The sequence below is a fragment of the Dendrobates tinctorius genome, unplaced genomic scaffold, assembly GCF_039654945.1.
Source record: "Dendrobates tinctorius isolate UK_male_01 unplaced genomic scaffold, ASM3965494v1 ptg000211l, whole genome shotgun sequence".
Taxonomy (NCBI): domain Eukaryota; kingdom Metazoa; phylum Chordata; class Amphibia; order Anura; family Dendrobatidae; genus Dendrobates; species Dendrobates tinctorius.
This window is the reverse complement of record NW_027361878.1, coordinates 10592185-10609104: the sequence shown is the minus strand read 5'-3', so window position 1 is coordinate 10609104 and position 16920 is coordinate 10592185. Positions and strand designations below refer to the sequence as shown.

General features: G+C 46.4%; 1 protein-coding gene across 1 annotated transcript; it reads right to left on the bottom strand.

Annotated features, from left to right (window-relative positions):
* Window positions 1-354: 354 nt before the first annotated feature.
* Window positions 355-5962, bottom strand: LOC141058249 (3-galactosyl-N-acetylglucosaminide 4-alpha-L-fucosyltransferase FUT3-like). The gene is made up of 2 exons (XM_073554422.1): window positions 5901-5962; window positions 355-1656 (listed from the first exon to the last, which is right to left on the bottom strand). Exon 2 carries the CDS (start codon window positions 1538-1540, stop codon window positions 434-436), a length of 1107 nt encoding a protein of 368 aa, XP_073410523.1. The 5' UTR covers window positions 1541-1656; window positions 5901-5962; the 3' UTR covers window positions 355-433.
* Window positions 5963-16920: the final 10958 nt, after the last annotated feature.

Here is a 16920-nt window from a genome sequence, read left to right as displayed (position 1 = left end):
AAATTGTGAGCTCTGTTCTGACTCCAAGACAATTGATTGTCAAGAAAAGTCAGTCCCCTACTCTACATGAGGAGAGCTGGGAGGACATCCAATGACCTTGAGGTCATCTGACATTACACAGGAAAGTGGGATCACAAACTGCAAGTGCATGATGTACTGTGGAACCCATGAAAGTGGCACCATACTATGTGAAAACACCAGTGGGTTTCACTAGGAGCAACATTCCCATGTTGACACATTTGGAGGACTGGACAAGTATAATCAGAGGCTTAGTAACAAATGTTAGCAGTAACACTCTTCCACATCGTTCAAAGGTATGACTAAAGCATCTAAGAGAAAGAATTCTGGACCAACTTAGAATAAAATAAATGTTTATTGATTCATTTAATAACAGGGAACATCCAGGCAAATTCTTTAGCTGGAGCCCTCAGATTTATGTGAACCATTTAGCAATACTTGGTATTGTCCTATACGCAGGGGCTTCCTTCAGCGCTTTACACACTTTACAGTATGCAGCTTCAAAAATATTCCTCACTCTTAAAAGCTGAAATCTAGATCTCCAGTTAAAGTACTGCTGGTATTTTTGATCATCCTTGGCCAGATTTAAGAGGTAATGGGCAAGTTCTTTAGCACTAGAAAAGTCATCTACATGTATAAAGGAGTCTGGTGGGATGAAACGTTCATAATTTTCACGTGGAGGACCCATTACAACAGGAACAGTTCCTATTAAGAATGAATTGGCCCAGAGTTTTTCTGTTATATAGTCTTCATGAATTGAATTCTCAAATGCAAGGTAAAACTTATATGTGGCCAGATGTAGAAACTGGATATCCCTAGGAAGAGGTAAATTATATTTTCCATAGATATCTATTTGAATATGTTGTTTTAACTGCAAATAGTATGCATATCTTCTGTGTTGCATTTTCCAGTTACTTATTAGCCAGGCAACCAACCCAGTCTTCTTAGGAATTGTAAAATTCTGTTTTTTATCAAGCTTTCCTAGCCTCCCATACGGCATGAAGATGTCAGAATCCAGCCTGTAGGACATAGTCAAATTCATGATATTGTCCATCATCGATAGGTTTCTAATATTCGATGGAGACTCCAAGCTAAACCAGACCCAATACTGATGGGGAGGCCTTGGTACCTGTGGTAACAAAGATTTGGACCGAGATAAATCTCTGTGGTGAAAAACAACAGCATTAGCCATAGAATACAGAGAGCGGTTTACTGTAAAAAAGCAGCCAGATGAGTCAATAGATGCTGGGCAATCATTAAGAGGGAAAGCGTGCCCTGAAGGCCATGTCCAAAGAAGAATAATCTGTGGCACCAGATTTGATGACATCTGTTGTGGCAACGTTCTTGAGTTGACTTTTAATGAAACACTTGAACAATTTGGCACAATTCCCTGCTTTGCAGAATAAGGATTGTATGCAGGTAGTTTCATGCCATGGTAAAGCGTAAGTAATAGAAATAGAAGAAAACTGTGAAAGATGAGAACAACTGCACAAGTTTGTGACATAGGTCTTCGAAAAGCCATTAGAAAAAAAAAAAAAAAAAATATACAGTATATATAAAAAGTGAAGTTTCAGAAAAGCAGCAAACGCAACTTGATGTTTAAAAACTAGTCTCTTCGTTTTTGAGCCCAGAACGGTTCTATAAAAGAAGAAAAAGTATATTACAGTTCAGCAATTATCTTGTTCATGGACAATATTTTAAGCACTGGCATGGTTTCTAGTAGTAGACATTTGCAAAATGCCATGTTGCATTTTAAAATGTATTTATTAGATTAGAAAATTAGATGCAATGTGGCCCTTTAGAAAATGTAATGCATAAAGTGGATGGCACTCACCAGGTAAAATCAGAGGCTTTACCATAGAAAACATCCGTTTCGCCCAGTCCCGAGCTTCTTTTAACGTTCTGAGGCCAGAAGAAGCGAAGAGCTGCATGAACAGTCATTGCGCCGTCTGCACCTCTCCCAATTGTACAGCACTTAATGAAAATAAAGTCTCTGATTTTACCTGGTGAGAGCCATACCATGTTTTCTACACTTGTACTTTATACAAACCTTCATTGCTGGGGACTTGAGCACCATCTTGAAGGCTATATACCATTTATCATTTGTTTATTTAGCGGTCAAGCTAGTGCACCATTGCATCCAGGTAGTGCCAACCTGGTTTCTTTTAATTTACATAAGACCAGACATACATACTGACAAATTCCACCAAACCCATCTCCATATATCAGAGCCAGGTCAATAGTGACTTCAGCCAAATACAGTATAAGGCCAAAACCAGAAGTGGGTGGAAAATACAGAAGTGGTGATGTATTTGTTATACTTTTCCTCTGATTGTTCCACTCCTGATTTTGGCTTAAATACTGACCGTGTGAACGTGGCCTAAAGGAGAGTACACAACACTTGACTTATTGGTCTTCCCATTTAGGATTCATCACATGTAACTAAATAAAGGCCAAGTTAAATTTTTTTGCCCTATCCTAGTAGTTGGTGGTAGTAAATTTTCACTTTCCTGGATTACCAGAGAACCATTAGAGAAGAGCAAGATGTCTGTAAAACAGACAAGGATCACAGCGCAGTGTTTGGAGTATCCAGGTGGCTCTCCCGACCCAAGTGTGACAGCATGTATTGCTATGCATCGGTCAGTCTCAGGTTGGGGGAGCAGACAGCCAGTCTGAACATTTCACTGCAATCCCAGGCTGAGTTACACAGCTGTCTGACTCTTCCCTTTGGGGCAAGAATAGTAGTTGGTGGCTACTGCAAGGTGAATGAAAACTAGGTCCCCCCTGCCTCTAATTTGACACTTAAAAGGGGTTAACCCCCCAAATTTGTTACAACTCCCTATAGTCTAACATCCCTTCTTATGTAACCTAGCTGTGCCTTCAGATTCATTTTCTGACCCCAGCTTGTCCAAAATTGAGACTGCAGTAAATTGGATGGTCTCCACTGCTACTATGAGACCAATGTAGACTACACACTTCTCAAGGCTCCTTGCTCTCCCCACTGTGCAGAACAGTTACTCCTGTAACTGCTCTGTGATCTGCGTATGGCCAGAGTCAGCAGGAAGAGACATGGTGCTGTGCATAGTTTATGATCAGTCAATACATTTTACCTTTATTCATTCCTACCACTGTGTAATTGTTTCTAATCCTACAACTGTCTGTGTTTCAGATATATTCTGACTGATATTTTGGCTCAAAATAAAACCACCACAAAACAAGCCTTTGTTGCCCATATCTACCAATCACAGCACAGATTTTATTTTACCAGCATTGTTCAAAAGATGAAAGCTGAGCATTGATTGGTTGCCATGGACAGTTACTTTTTAGACAGTATACTGAAGATAAAGGACCATTTGTAGTTATAATTTACATCTCCTATCTATAAATGCAATGTAACATGGACATAAATATTCAAGCTTTTAAAGTAAACTGAGGCTCCTGCGCTTGCTTCATCACAGAGCAAGCACAGCCGGATAGGACAGTAGTGGCTCTTCCTTTGCATAGGGTGGATATGGGCACTATGTGCCAGATGCAGTCAGTGAGGATGGTGCAATCACACATGGGCTCGGCCACTGCAAAGTAAGAAGAGGATACCCCCTCTACAAGACTTATGGGCATCTACTGAGCATGGTGACCTGTTATGAAAGGCCTACAGGATGCATCCATGAGAAACCAGAAAGGCAAAAGCCTGACAAGAGAGTCATCAGGTGGACAATATCCAACCTAGTGAGAACTTTGGGAAATTGCATTTATTGATTCACACCAGATGCTAGTTAGCACGAACCAGTCTGATGTGAGTCTATGATCGGGGGGGGGGGTCTGAGCCTCCATCGGCAGAATCACCATCCTCCTGGCTGGATTGATGTGGATGACATGCCTTGCGCCATCCTCAGGCGCCTACCAATCTTGTACCTGGGCATTTGAAGCACAGACAATTTACTCTTTCCCACTAAGGGCAGAGCAAATGTCTAACATATGCACAGACTTCATTTCCAGTTAACAGGTGATCTAAAAACAGGACTTGCAGGTGAAGTGCATTTTGCTAGGCACAGGCGCACATTTCGCACGGAACTGTGGATGACTTACTATGCGTCATTCACACTAATCCAGACAAAGACTGATTCTGCCAATAGAGAAGGTGCAGACAAAACATCACCAACTCCCATCAGGCTGGACCAGATGCCTTCCCCTCTTCAGGACATGGGCAGTGCGCCTCTGAAGTCGGGAAGCATACACCCGTCTTCAGAGACGCAGTTACACCGGTGAGAAAAGCTGCAAGCATGTGCAAGATTTTCAGAAAGCTGGCAACCCGTAACATGCTGTAAACACCAACTAATGTGAGGGAAGACACCCAATCGACTAGTAAAAAGACCAAGATAGGAAAAGCAAAAAAAAAAAAAAAAAAAAACCCCACACATGTATTTAAGTGATAATGATTATAAAGGGCTGGTTAGGCAGGGTATTCCACAACAAATACAAATGTTGATGGGTTAGGAGGCATGGGGGTCCTGTCAGGTTCCCTTTAAGGCATTTTATTATGATATGCAAGGGAATTGGGGGCTTATACACAGGCTGATGGACTGCAGTAAGAGCACTTAAAGACAGTGGCTTTAGATTAAAGGAGAGGGTCACCAGGTTCTCAGTTCAAAACTAAATGAACACTAGCCCTAAGGCCACATTCAGTATTTTACATCACCATTTATAAGGCAAAAATCAGAAGTAAAGCAATTAGAGGAAAATCATCATAGAAACAATGCATCCCCCCCCCCCACACACACACACACACACACACACTTTTGTCTTTGTCTTAAGGGCATGTCACACTAAGAGATATCGCTAGCAATATCGCTATAACTAGTGACGTTATAGCGATATCTCTGTGTCTGATACTAATACCTACGACCCGCTGGTTATCGCTGATCGCGCGAGAACGTTCAGGACCGCTTCTCGTCATCAGCTTCCTGCGGCGCATGGAGCCAGGCGGGAGGACGCAGTATCGCCTGGTGTGACAGGTAAGTAGCGACCCCCGTCCCCAGCGATGTCGCTAGGGAGATCTGCCTGTGTGGCAGCTCACTAGCGACCACTTAGCGATGTACCAGCAATCCTGACCGCGTCATATCGCTGGTACATCGCTAAGTGTGACAGTACCTTTAGAATTGCAAATACTGAACATGGCCTAAAGAAAGCAAATGGCTAAAAAAGACTAGTATCCATAAATTGGAATACAATAACACATACACAATTAAAGTAGCAAAACCAAAAGTCTCTTATTTAAAGCATGACCTATGAAAAAGCAGCAAGAACTGGGAAAAGGAGAAATATATCTCTGAAACTCTGTACAGAGATGGGGAGAAGAAAAAAAAAAAAAAAAAAAAAAAAACCATCAAGAAAGATTTACTTCCATTTTTGTACTATGCATTTTTCACCCCCAAAGACACCATTGACATGCTGATTTTTTCACAAGGAAAACAAAATAACCACACTTGGGGCACCAGAGGCATATTGGTCCTATGAAACGAGTGAGTGAATTTGGAAGAGGTTTGGACATGTGGGTTTGGGAGAAGAACTAGCTCTAAAAATCCACATTTAAAAAAAACCCACCAGGAGAACACACACTTCATTGCATAAGCCAAAGGCAGGGGTGAAATAGAAAAGGTCAGTAGAGACATTTGAACCTGCCCCATATATTTAACTAGGTTGTTTCTGCATCATGTTAGTGGATTAAGTCAAGGTCTATACAAATCAAAGAAATGACAGCCTAGTGAGAATATTCTGCATAATCTGGGATAACACACATGGGAAGGGTCCCAAACTGACTATTGGAGAGCAGATACAGGACAGCTCCCAGAATACACATTTAAGCAGCCTCTTCAGTTACTCACACTTCCAACTCTGCCACAGCTTGTTGTGTCCTAGGCACTCACAGCTTCCCTACATATATGAGCTGAGGGCTAAATAATTAACCCCTTAATGACTAGACCAACCCCTTTACATTTGCAAATCGTAAAGTTGCAGTTTCTAGCCAACCAGATTCTTCAGTGCCTCTCCCAAATGTACACACACACTGTACTAATATATTATAGATTTATATGTCCATGTCCATTTTGTTTTTACAATTTATTGAAAAAAAACATTCAAAATTTAACTGCCACAGGCAAATTGCAAACTTTGGGTCACTTGACCACCCACTTGTACTGGCGAAGGAATCGTTGACAGTGTGTGCACTGCATACTGTCATGATTCTGCAGTTGCTGCAGACTTTTCTGTTCATTCTTGAAAAGCGTCTACTAGTGACCAAACTAAAAATGGGAAAATCAGGCATGTGTGATTGTTGCTGAAAATAGGGTGAAAATTACACACACTAAGGCTAGTTTCAGACTAGCGCTTTTGCCAGCCATGCACGGCGCCGCTAAGCCCTGCCCCCTGCCACACCCCCTCCGGTCATCTCCGCCTAGTATCGCACATCGCTGCATGCGATCTGCGCACCCTAACTTTAGCATAGGGTGCGCAGACCGTGCGCTGGCCGTGCGCTAGTAGGATTTTGCGTGCGCTACGCCTTTTTGACGGTGCACCAAGCACACCAAAATGCAACATAGTGCGTTAGGCGCACGTCGGCGCACCGTCAAAAGGGCGCAGCGCACGCAAAATCCTACTAGCGCTCGGCCAGCGCACAGTCTGCGCACCCTATGCTAAAGATAGAATGTGCAGATTGCATGCAGCAACGTGCGATACTAGGCAGAGATGACCAGAGGGGGCGCGGCCGGGGGCGGGGCTTAGCGGCGTCGTGCGCTACTGGCAAAAACGCTAGTCTGAAACTAGCCTTAAGCTGGAGTCACACATAGCGACTTACCAGCGATCCCGACAGTGATATCAACGTGTCAGGATCGCTGGTAAGTCGCTATGTGATCGCTGGTGAGCTGTCACACAGACAGCTTCACCAGCGATCAGCACAGTGACGCCGAGCGCCCGGCATCGCTGTGTTCGTTAGTTACCAGCGCGCTGATACAGGGAGCTGGTAACTAACGTACACCTCGGGTATCCAAGGGACGTGCGTCCCTTAGATACCCAATGTGTACATTAGGTACCAGCTGATCGCTGGTCTCCCGCCTGTCACACGCAGCGATGCGTGCTGGCCAGCGGGAGATCAGCGACGAAAGAAATGTCCAGAGGTTTCTTGCAGCGATCAGCGATACCAGCAGGGGGGCCGATCCCTGTCACACACAGCAATCTCGTGACACAAAACTTGTGACTCAGCAGCGATCTCGCTAGCGAGATTGCTATGTGTGATGGGGCCCTTACAGAGTTGAATTGATGTTTTTAAGAAGTTCAAAATCCATGAGTTGTGATAAGCGAGCAGGCTTGCCACTACTCGGTGCTCGCCCGAGTATCACGGTACTTGGTGTACTCGGGGAGCAACGACTATTTCCGGGATTACTTGGCGGGTACTCGGGTCTCCACCCAGCATTTTTGAAAAGTTTAGAGACCCAATCACGGTGCAGGGATTGTTTGCCAGGCAATGAAACGCTGCAGCCATCCTTGTTGTGGTCGTGCAGTGATTGGCTGGCCACACAGCATCATCAGTGGTATAAGAGAACGTGCGCTGCCCTGCTGGGCGCAATGCTCATTTTGTCAGTCAAAATTCGGACAGCGACGGACCTGTCGCTGTCTGATTTTTGCTAGAATGGAAGCCTATGGGCGCAGGATCCATCGCTGTCCCACAAATGATGGAATCCGTTGCCAGTTTCCGTCATTTGTCGGACAGCGACGAATCCTGCGCCCATAGTGGAGGTCTGTGCGGGGGTATGCTGGGCTGTGTGGAGTCCCTGGCTGACCTGAGGTGATCTGACAACGTGGGACTTTGACGTATGCAGAGCTGTGCGGGGGTATGTGGGTCTGTGCGGAGGTTGGCGGGGCTGTGTGGGGGTATGCGGGGGTCTGTGCAGGGGTGTGTGTGTTTGTGTATGCAGGCATCGTCCGATGGGGCTACAAGTGACACTGACAGTGATTAACACATTAGCCAATGATGGGACAGTAGCAGTCCCATCATCCGGCTAATGTGTTGTTGAATGTAAAAAAAAACAAAAAAAACATACATACATACACGTATAGTTCATACTCACCATCTACACCTAATCTCCGAAGCAGTCGATCACCTATAAAAAATATTAAAATAATAAAGCAACCTATACTCACCTTTCCTCTGTAATCCAAATAATATGATTGTCCCATGATGATCTCCCGTGGAGAGCTGTCACATCAGCTGATGCAACCGCTCTCCAGGGGCTCCAGCGATACAATGACGGAGATAATCCTCCGCATTGTATCACTCCACTGCCGACAGGTCACCGGAGTTCATCTGTCACTCTGTGGCACTACAGCATAAGAAGATTATCTCCAATGATACACTGCCGGAGGGTTATCTCCGGCAGTATAGGGGAGATCGTCATGGGACAATCGTTATTAATGGGATTACGTCGGACAGGGAGCATATTGCTCGTTTGTTTTTCTTATTTTTTTGCTGCTGATCGATGGCTTCAACTGGATAGGCGTACAATAAAAATTTTGAAAAAATGTGTCGTGCTTTATTTCATTAAAATACTTTATTCTTATGTGTGTGTTTTTTGTTAACCCTTTATCAATAAAAGATTAATAATGGATAGGCATCGTATTGACACCTCTCCATTATTAACCGGGCTTAATGTCACCTTCCAATAGCAAGGTGACATTAACCCCTTATTACTAGAGTTGAGCGACTTTTGTTTTTTTAGGGTCGCGTTTCGTTTCGTGAAACCCGACTTTTCCAAAAGTCGGGTCGAGCAAGATCGTCCGATTATAGGGAAAAGTCGGGGTCGTCCCGAAACACGAAACCCAATGTAAGTCAATGGGGAATAAAAGTCAGCAGTGAGAGGAGGACAGGAAACACACCTACAGTGCCCATTTGAATGCCAAAAGCATCAATTCTTCTTACTTAAGCTTGTCAACCTTAATTAACTTCATAATACAAGTTACGCACTGAAAAATGGGGGTTATTTGGCTAAAGTTGTGGGGAGGGGGCTGGCTCCAGGTTTTCATGTGCCCTGGGCGAAAGAGCGCCCCTTTAACACATACCACAACTCATCATGCTCCGATACGGCAGAGAAATAGCGGTATAGTACAATGAAAAATACTTCACTTTTTACATCACATGACAAGGCCCATCTATTTCTCCATACAGAATCATTGGTCCCATATAATGTTTGAAACAGTATATGATGAGCTCCACATAATGCTACAGTATATGTTGGTCCCCATGGATGAAGCTCCACTGTCTTATGGGCCCAAATAATGCTCCAAACATAATGGGCCCCATTTCTAATGCTCTAGTGTATAATGGGCCCTGTAAATGCTGCTCCAGTGTCTGATGTCCACCTTTGGAATGTTCCAGTGTATGGTGGGCACCATCTATCATTCTCCAGAGTATAGTGCTCCCCAAAAATTGCTGTCCCAACATTGAAAACAATCAAATAAGTCTCCTCGCTAGGGAATCCCTGTACTAGTCTGGACTCCTCGTCGTTCCCATCTTCCATCTCACTGCACAGTATTTCAACCTTGCAAGTGCTGTGATCCTGAGCAAGCAGGGGGGGCCCACTCGTTGGCGACGGCACTGGCACAGGGCCCCTGATAGTACGGTGGTGTGTCTGATGGCGGGTGGGCCGAACCTGCACTTTCATCTGCAGCTTCCTTTTTGTCACCGTGTAAGATGGAACTGTATATGGGAAGGGTAACCTGAGTTTCATCAGGGTCAGATTCAGGCCGTGTAGCGTGCGAGGGGAATGTAGTGGTCTGGGTCAATGTACCAGCAGATTCATCGAGCAGTGGCTGGGCATCAGTGCACTTGTGTCGCCCCCAGGAGTAAGGTCGCCACAGTGGCATTACCTTCCTCCTAGGGAGTGTGATGTCATGCTTGGGAGCAACGAAGGATCTCTCTAGCAGGTTAACTGATTGGGCGGCGTTATTCCCATGAGTCATGACCCTCCAAACAGCGTTCATGAAGGCAAAGTGTTTGTTTTACGTGGGCAGTATGGTTGCAAAGCTGAACCTTAAAGGAATGTCCAGAAGGGCACCACCAGGAGTGGAGCCTACGGTTTAATTCGACTCCACCTGGGAAACCTCAACCATGCAAGCTACAGAACAGATGCACACATTGCAAGCTTAATTCCGTTAACGAACGAGACTCCGTCATGCCCCGCGGTCCGAGTCTGGTTTACTAGAGGGACACGTGAGGCTCTGGCACATGAGATTGGCCAATAACTGGTGTGTCATGCCCTTACATGTCCGTGGCTGCATGTGCGCTACACTGAAAAGGCCAGCGTTTGTCGCTTACAGGTGCAGATAACACGCTGAACAACGTTAGTGATGGGGATCTGTGATTACAATTATTACCCGCGAACGATGATTTCCCAGTAAGTGCAGGTCAACCGCAGTTCCGGAATTAGGCCTAACCGTCATTCCTGAAAAAATGAAAAACTTACGTGTGCAAACCACAGGTGCTGTAGCTTGCTTAACAGCTCGCCATCTGTTCTCAGGCCCAGTATGGATTACACGTGATTGCACAAAGGTGAGAAAGGGTACCGTATCCCCGGATAACATGTATGGATAGCATAGTGTACACATTCAAAATATATGTCTATACATCAGGAGGTAAGCTCAGACGGTGTCAGGCCCAGTATGGATTGCACGTGATTGCACAAAGGTGAGAAAGGGTTCCGTATCCCCAGATAACATGTATGGATAGCGTACACATTCAAAATATATGTCTATACATCAGGAGGCAGGCTCAGACGGTGTCAGGCCCAGTATGGATTGCACGTGATTGCACAAAGGTGAGAAAGGGTTCCGTATCCCCAGATAACATGTATGGATAGCGTACACATTCAAAATATATGTCTATACATCAGGAGGCAGGCTCAGACGGTGTCAGGCCCAGTATGGATTGCACGTGATTGCACAAAGGTGAGAAAGGGTTCCGTATCCCCAGATAACATGTATGGATAGCGTACACATTCAAAATATATGTCTATACATCAGGAGGCAGGCTCAGACGGTGTCAGGCCCAGTATGGATTGCACGTGATTGCACAAAGGTGAGAAAGGGTTTCGTATCCCCAGATAACGTGTATGGATAGCGTACACATTCAAAATATATGTCTATACATCAGGAGGCAGGCTCAGACGGTGTCAGGCCCAGTATGGATTGCACGTGATTGCACAAAGGTGAGAAAGGGTTCCGTATCCCCAGATAACATGTATGGATAGCGTACACATTCAAAATATATGTCTATACATCAGGAGGCAGGCTCAGACGGTGTCAGGCCCAGTATGGATTGCACGTGATTGCACAAAGGTGAGAAAGGGTTCCGTATCCCCAGATAACATGTATGGATAGCGTACACATTCAAAATATATGTCTATACATCAGGAGGCAGGCTCAGACGGTGTCAGGCCCAGTATGGATTGCACGTGATTGCACAAAGGTGAGAAAGGATTCCGTATCCCCAGATAACATGTATGGATAGCGTACACATTCAAAATATATGTCTATACATCAGGAGGCAGGCTCAGACGGTGTCAGGCCCAGTATGGATTGCACGTGATTGCACAAAGGTGAGAAAGGGTTCCGTATCCCCAAATAACATGTATGGATAGCGTACACATTCAAAATATATGTCTATACATCAGGAGGCAGGCTCAGACGGTGTCAGGCCCAGTATAGATTGCACGTGATTGCACAAAGGTGAGAAAGGGTTCCGTATCCCCAGATAACATGTATGGATAGCGTACACATTCAAAATATATGTCTATACATCAGGAGGCAGGCTCAGACGGTGTCAGGCCCAGTATGGATTGCACGTGATTGCACAAAGGTGAGAAAGGGTTTCGTATCCCCAGATAACGTGTATGGATAGCGTACACATTCAAAATATATGTCTATACATCAGGAGGCAGGCTCAGACGGTGTCAGGCCCAGTATGGATTGCACGTGATTGCACAAAGGTGAGAAAGGGTTCCGTATCCCCAAATAACATGTATGGATAGCGTACACATTCAAAATATATGTCTATACATCAGGAGGCAGGCTCAGACGGTGTCAGGCCCAGTATAGATTGCACGTGATTGCACAAAGGTGAGAAAGGGTTCCGTATCCCCAGATAACATGTATGGATAGCGTACACATTCAAAATATATGTCTATACATCAGGAGGCAGGCTCAGACGGTGTCAGGCCCAGTATGGATTGCACGTGATTGCACAAAGGTGAGAAAGGGTTTCGTATCCCCAGATAACGTGTATGGATAGCGTACACATTCAAAATATATGTCTATACATCAGGAGGCAGGTTCAGACGGTGTCAGGCCCAGTATGGATTGCACGTGATTGCACAAAGGTGAGAAAGGGTTCCGTATCCCCAGATAACATGTATGGATAGCGTACACATTCAAAATATATGTCTATACATCAGGAGGCAGGCTCAAACGGTGTCAGGCCCAGTATGGATTTGACGGCCCAGACTACACAGCGGAGGAGCAGGGAGAGGTAAAGATTGCAAATGCTGGGGCCCTGCCCAAGCAAGGGGGGCCCACTCGTGGGCGTCGGTACTGGCACTGGGCCCCTCATAGTACGGCGGTGTGTCTGACGGCGGGTGTGCACCACCACCATCAGAGACACTTGATTGCACTATGAGGGACCCTGTGCCAGTGCCCGCGCCCAAGAGTCGGCCTACCCACCTGTCCAGGGCAACGGCACTCGCACGGTGTCGTGCGCTAGGTGGTGACCCCGGCCATTGGGGGGGAGGCAGCACAGTTAGGGAGTTTTAGAAAGTGGCATATGTTGATGTTGGACATTCAGCTGATGCAAAAGGTGAAATAGGTCAAGTCCCAGGAAGAGGTGGACCAAAGCAAGCCATTTTTCTGTCACCCTATGTGTCATCAGGGGAAGGTGGGACAAAATCCTTGGAAACCCATGCGTGGTTCATTTTAATGAAGGTTAGATCATCCACATTTTGGGTTGACAGACGGGTCCTTTTTTCTGTCAGGATTGATGCAGCTGCACTGAAGACTCTTTCCGATAGCACACTTGCAGCTGGGCAAGCGAGCTCCTGTAAGGCATATTGTGCCAATTCAGGCCAGGTGTCCAGTTTAGCGGCCCAATAGTCAAAGGGGAATGAACTGTGTGGGAGAACATCGATATGGGAGGAAAAGTAGTTTGTAACCATAGTTGACAACTGCTGTCTCCTGTCACTTTCCATCGATGCAGTATTACCAGTTGTGTGAGCGGTACTTGAAAAATCAGTCCACAACATTGTCATGAAACCCCTGTCTCCAACGCCACTTCTGCTGTGTGCACCACGAACACCTCTGCCAAGCTGCCCCCGGCCCGTACGGCTCGTGTGAGAACCATCACCGCTGCTGTGTGCTGGGAATGCCTTAAGCAACCGATTTACCAGAGTTGCTTGTTTATTAGCCAATATTAGGTCAAGGTTCTCCTGTGGCATGATGTTTTGTAATTTGCCTTTATAGCGTGGATCCAGGATGCTGGCCAACCAGTAGTCATCATCGTTCATCATTTTGGCAATGCGGGGGTCCCTTTTTAGGATCTGCAAGGCATAATCTGACATGTGGGCCAATGTTCCCGGTGTCAATGATGCACTGCGAGTGCTGGTTGGAGGAGCACTTTCTGGCAAATCCACATCCCTCCAGTCACGCACAAACCCTGTACCAGACCTTTCCACGCCAACATTTTCACTTGCCCCACGAGATGCATCCTCCTCCCCTAAGTAATCATCCCCATCATCCTCCTCCTCCTCCTTTTCTTCTTCCTCCACCTCGTCCAGGAGAGGTCCCTGAGCAGACAATGGCTGAATGTCATCAAGGATTCCCTCCTCCTCTTCCTCCTCATCAACATTGGCTGCAGAAGCCTGCTCCTTAAGGTGCGTCAAAGTTTGCATGACCAGACGCATAAGTGGGATGCTCATGCTTAGGATGGCGTCGTCTGCACTTACCAGCCGTGTGCATTCCTCAAAACACTGAAGGACTTTACAGAGGTCTTTCAGCTTCGACCACTGCACACCGGTCAACTCCATGTCTGCTCTCAAAGTGCCTGGCCTTGTATCCTCCCACAAATGCATTATGGCCTGCCTCTGCTCGCACAGCCGCTCCACCATGTGCAGGGTGGAGTTCCACCTTGTTGCAATGTCGATAATGAGGCGGTGGTTGGGAAGGTGGAGCAATCGCTGCAGCTTCTGCATACGAACGGAGTGTACAGGCGACAGGCGGATGTGCACGCACAGTCTTCGCACCTTCTGGAGCAGGGCTGTTAACTCCGGATAATTTTTGAGGAAGCACTGCACCACCAGGTTCAAGGTGTGAGCCAAGCAAGGTATGTGTCTGAGTTTTGAAAGGGCTATGGCTGCCACAAAATTACGGCTGTTATCACTAACTACCTTGCCTGCCTCAAGATGTACACTGCCCAGCCATGACTCAGTTTGTCGCTGAAAGTACTCGGCCAGCACCTCGGCAGTGTGTCTGTCGCCCAAACACATCATCTGCAACACAGCCTGCTGACGCTTTCCACTAGCTGCTCGATAGGGGGACACCTCGTGTGCAACAGTGTCAGCTGCAGATGGAGTGCTCGTACGACTGCGCTCTGTGGACGAGCTTTCGCTTCTGGAGGAGGAGGAGGAGGAGGAGGGTCGAACGCCTACAGCCAACTGTTTACTATACCGTGGGCTAGGCAGCACTGTCCCACCACCGCTGTCCCCTGTGGACCCTGCATCCACCACATTAACCCAGTGCGCAGTGATGGACACGTAACGGCCCTGGCCATGGCGACTGGACCATGCATCAGTTGTGAGGTGCACCTTTCCGCTCACTGACTGCTTGAGTGCATGGACAATGCGGTCTTTCACATGATGGTGGAGGGCTGGGATGGCTTTGCGAGAGAAGAAGTGGTGACTGGGTAGGTCATAGCGTGGTACTGCATAGGCCATGAGTTCGCGGAAAGCTGCGCTTTCCACCAACCGAAAGGGCATCATCTCAAACGAGATTAGTTTGGCAATGTGGGCGTTCAAACCCAGTGTACGCGGATGAGAGACTGAGTACTTTCTTGACCTACTGATAGTGTCTGGGAGGGTGAGCTGGACTTGAGAGCTGCATATGGTGGAAGTAGCGGTGGACAGGGCGGACTGAGAGAGGGTTGATGATGGTGATGGAGTTGGTGTTCTTTCTGATGGCCTAGAATCAGTCTTTCGTTGATATAACAGTGGGATTCCCTGACTGCTGTGGCCTTGCAACGACACCTCAACATTTGCTGCTGTGCTAACCGGTTGGCTTACAGTGGGGGAAACAATGTAGCGTTGCTGACTACATTCGTTGTGATCAGTTGCACATGTGGCACTTGAGGTTTGGTGTTGTGTCCACGCTTGCAAGTGCATGCTGGTTAAATGTCTAATCATGCAACTGGTATTCAAATTTTTCAGATTTTTCCCTCGGCTAAAGGTCTTTGCGCACTTCTTACAGATAACCTTGGCCTGATCATGAGGATTTTGTTCAAAAAAGTGCCACACTGCACTCTTCCTACTTTTGCAGACATTAGCACGCTGTGATGTTTTGACCCTCTGGACAAGTTGTCCAGCAACTCTTTTGATTTTTGGAACCTGTCTTTGGAGTGCTCCGGGCCTGCCAGATAACAGCTGTTGCGATGTCGATGTCTGCTGTGGATGCTCCTCATCTGAGCTATTGGAAGCAGCACCCTCTTCCCCCAATGGATGCCAATCTGGGTCAACAACTGGGTCATCCATCACCTCCTCTTCAATGTCATGTGCACCTTCCTCTGTGTCACCGTGTATGGTGGTATAGTGTGCGGGAAGGGGCACCTGAGTCTCATCAGGGTCAGAATCTGGCTCTGTACACTGCGAGGACAATGTAGTGCTCTGAGTGAATGTACCAGCAGAATCACCATCAGCGGCTGTGCATCAGTGCACTCCATGTCAGATTCATCTTGGCCTGGGTAATTCACCATTTGACTTGATAATCCAGGCATGGTATGTGAAAACAGCTCCATGGAGTAATCAGTAGTATGGCCTGCGTCATCCTTCAATCTTGGTTGGGGTGAAGGACACAAGGAAAGGTGTGGTTCATGAACATGAGCCTCCAATGACGACTCAGTGCTTTTACTTTTTACAACTGAAGAAGACGAGGCGATAGAGCTGGAGGCTGAGTCAGCAATGTAAGACAAAACTTTTTCCTGATGCTCTGGCTTTAAAAGCGGTTTGCGAACTCCTAGAAAACTAAGCCTTCGAAGCCTTATGGAGCCAGACGATGACGCAGGCTCAACACCTCCTGCATTCGGTCCTATTTTGCTCTTGCCACTACCATCAGATCCACCACCAACACCATCATTACCAGCTGGCAACCCCCGCCCAATTCCACGGCCTCTTCCACCAGCCTTCCTCATTTTTGGTAAAAATGTAGACAAAATCCAACAAACTATATAGTAATGTAAAACAAGGTACAAGCTGTCTATAGGACAGGGGAGATTTTGAATTTCTTCTCACACTAGTGGACACTGGACACTTTTGGATTGTGTGAGGCCCAATGAATATCTGAGCGCTATGTGACAGGCTCGATGGCACTGCTGTGAGCAAAGTGACTAGAGGATAAGTGAGATTTTGAATTTCTTCTCACACTAGTGGACACTGGACACTTTTGGATTGTGTGAGGCCCAATGAATATCTGAGCGCTATGTGACAGGCTCGATGGCACTGCTGTGACCAAAGTGACTAGAGGATAAGTGAGATTTTGATTTTCTTCTCACACTAGTGGACACTGGACACTTTTGGATTGTGTGAGGCCCAATGAATATCTGAG

Coding starts and splice junctions, on each gene's coding strand:
- LOC141058249 (XM_073554422.1), bottom strand. CDS start 1,540: ATGGCTTTTCGAAGACCTATGTCACAAACTTGTGCAGTTGTTCTCATC.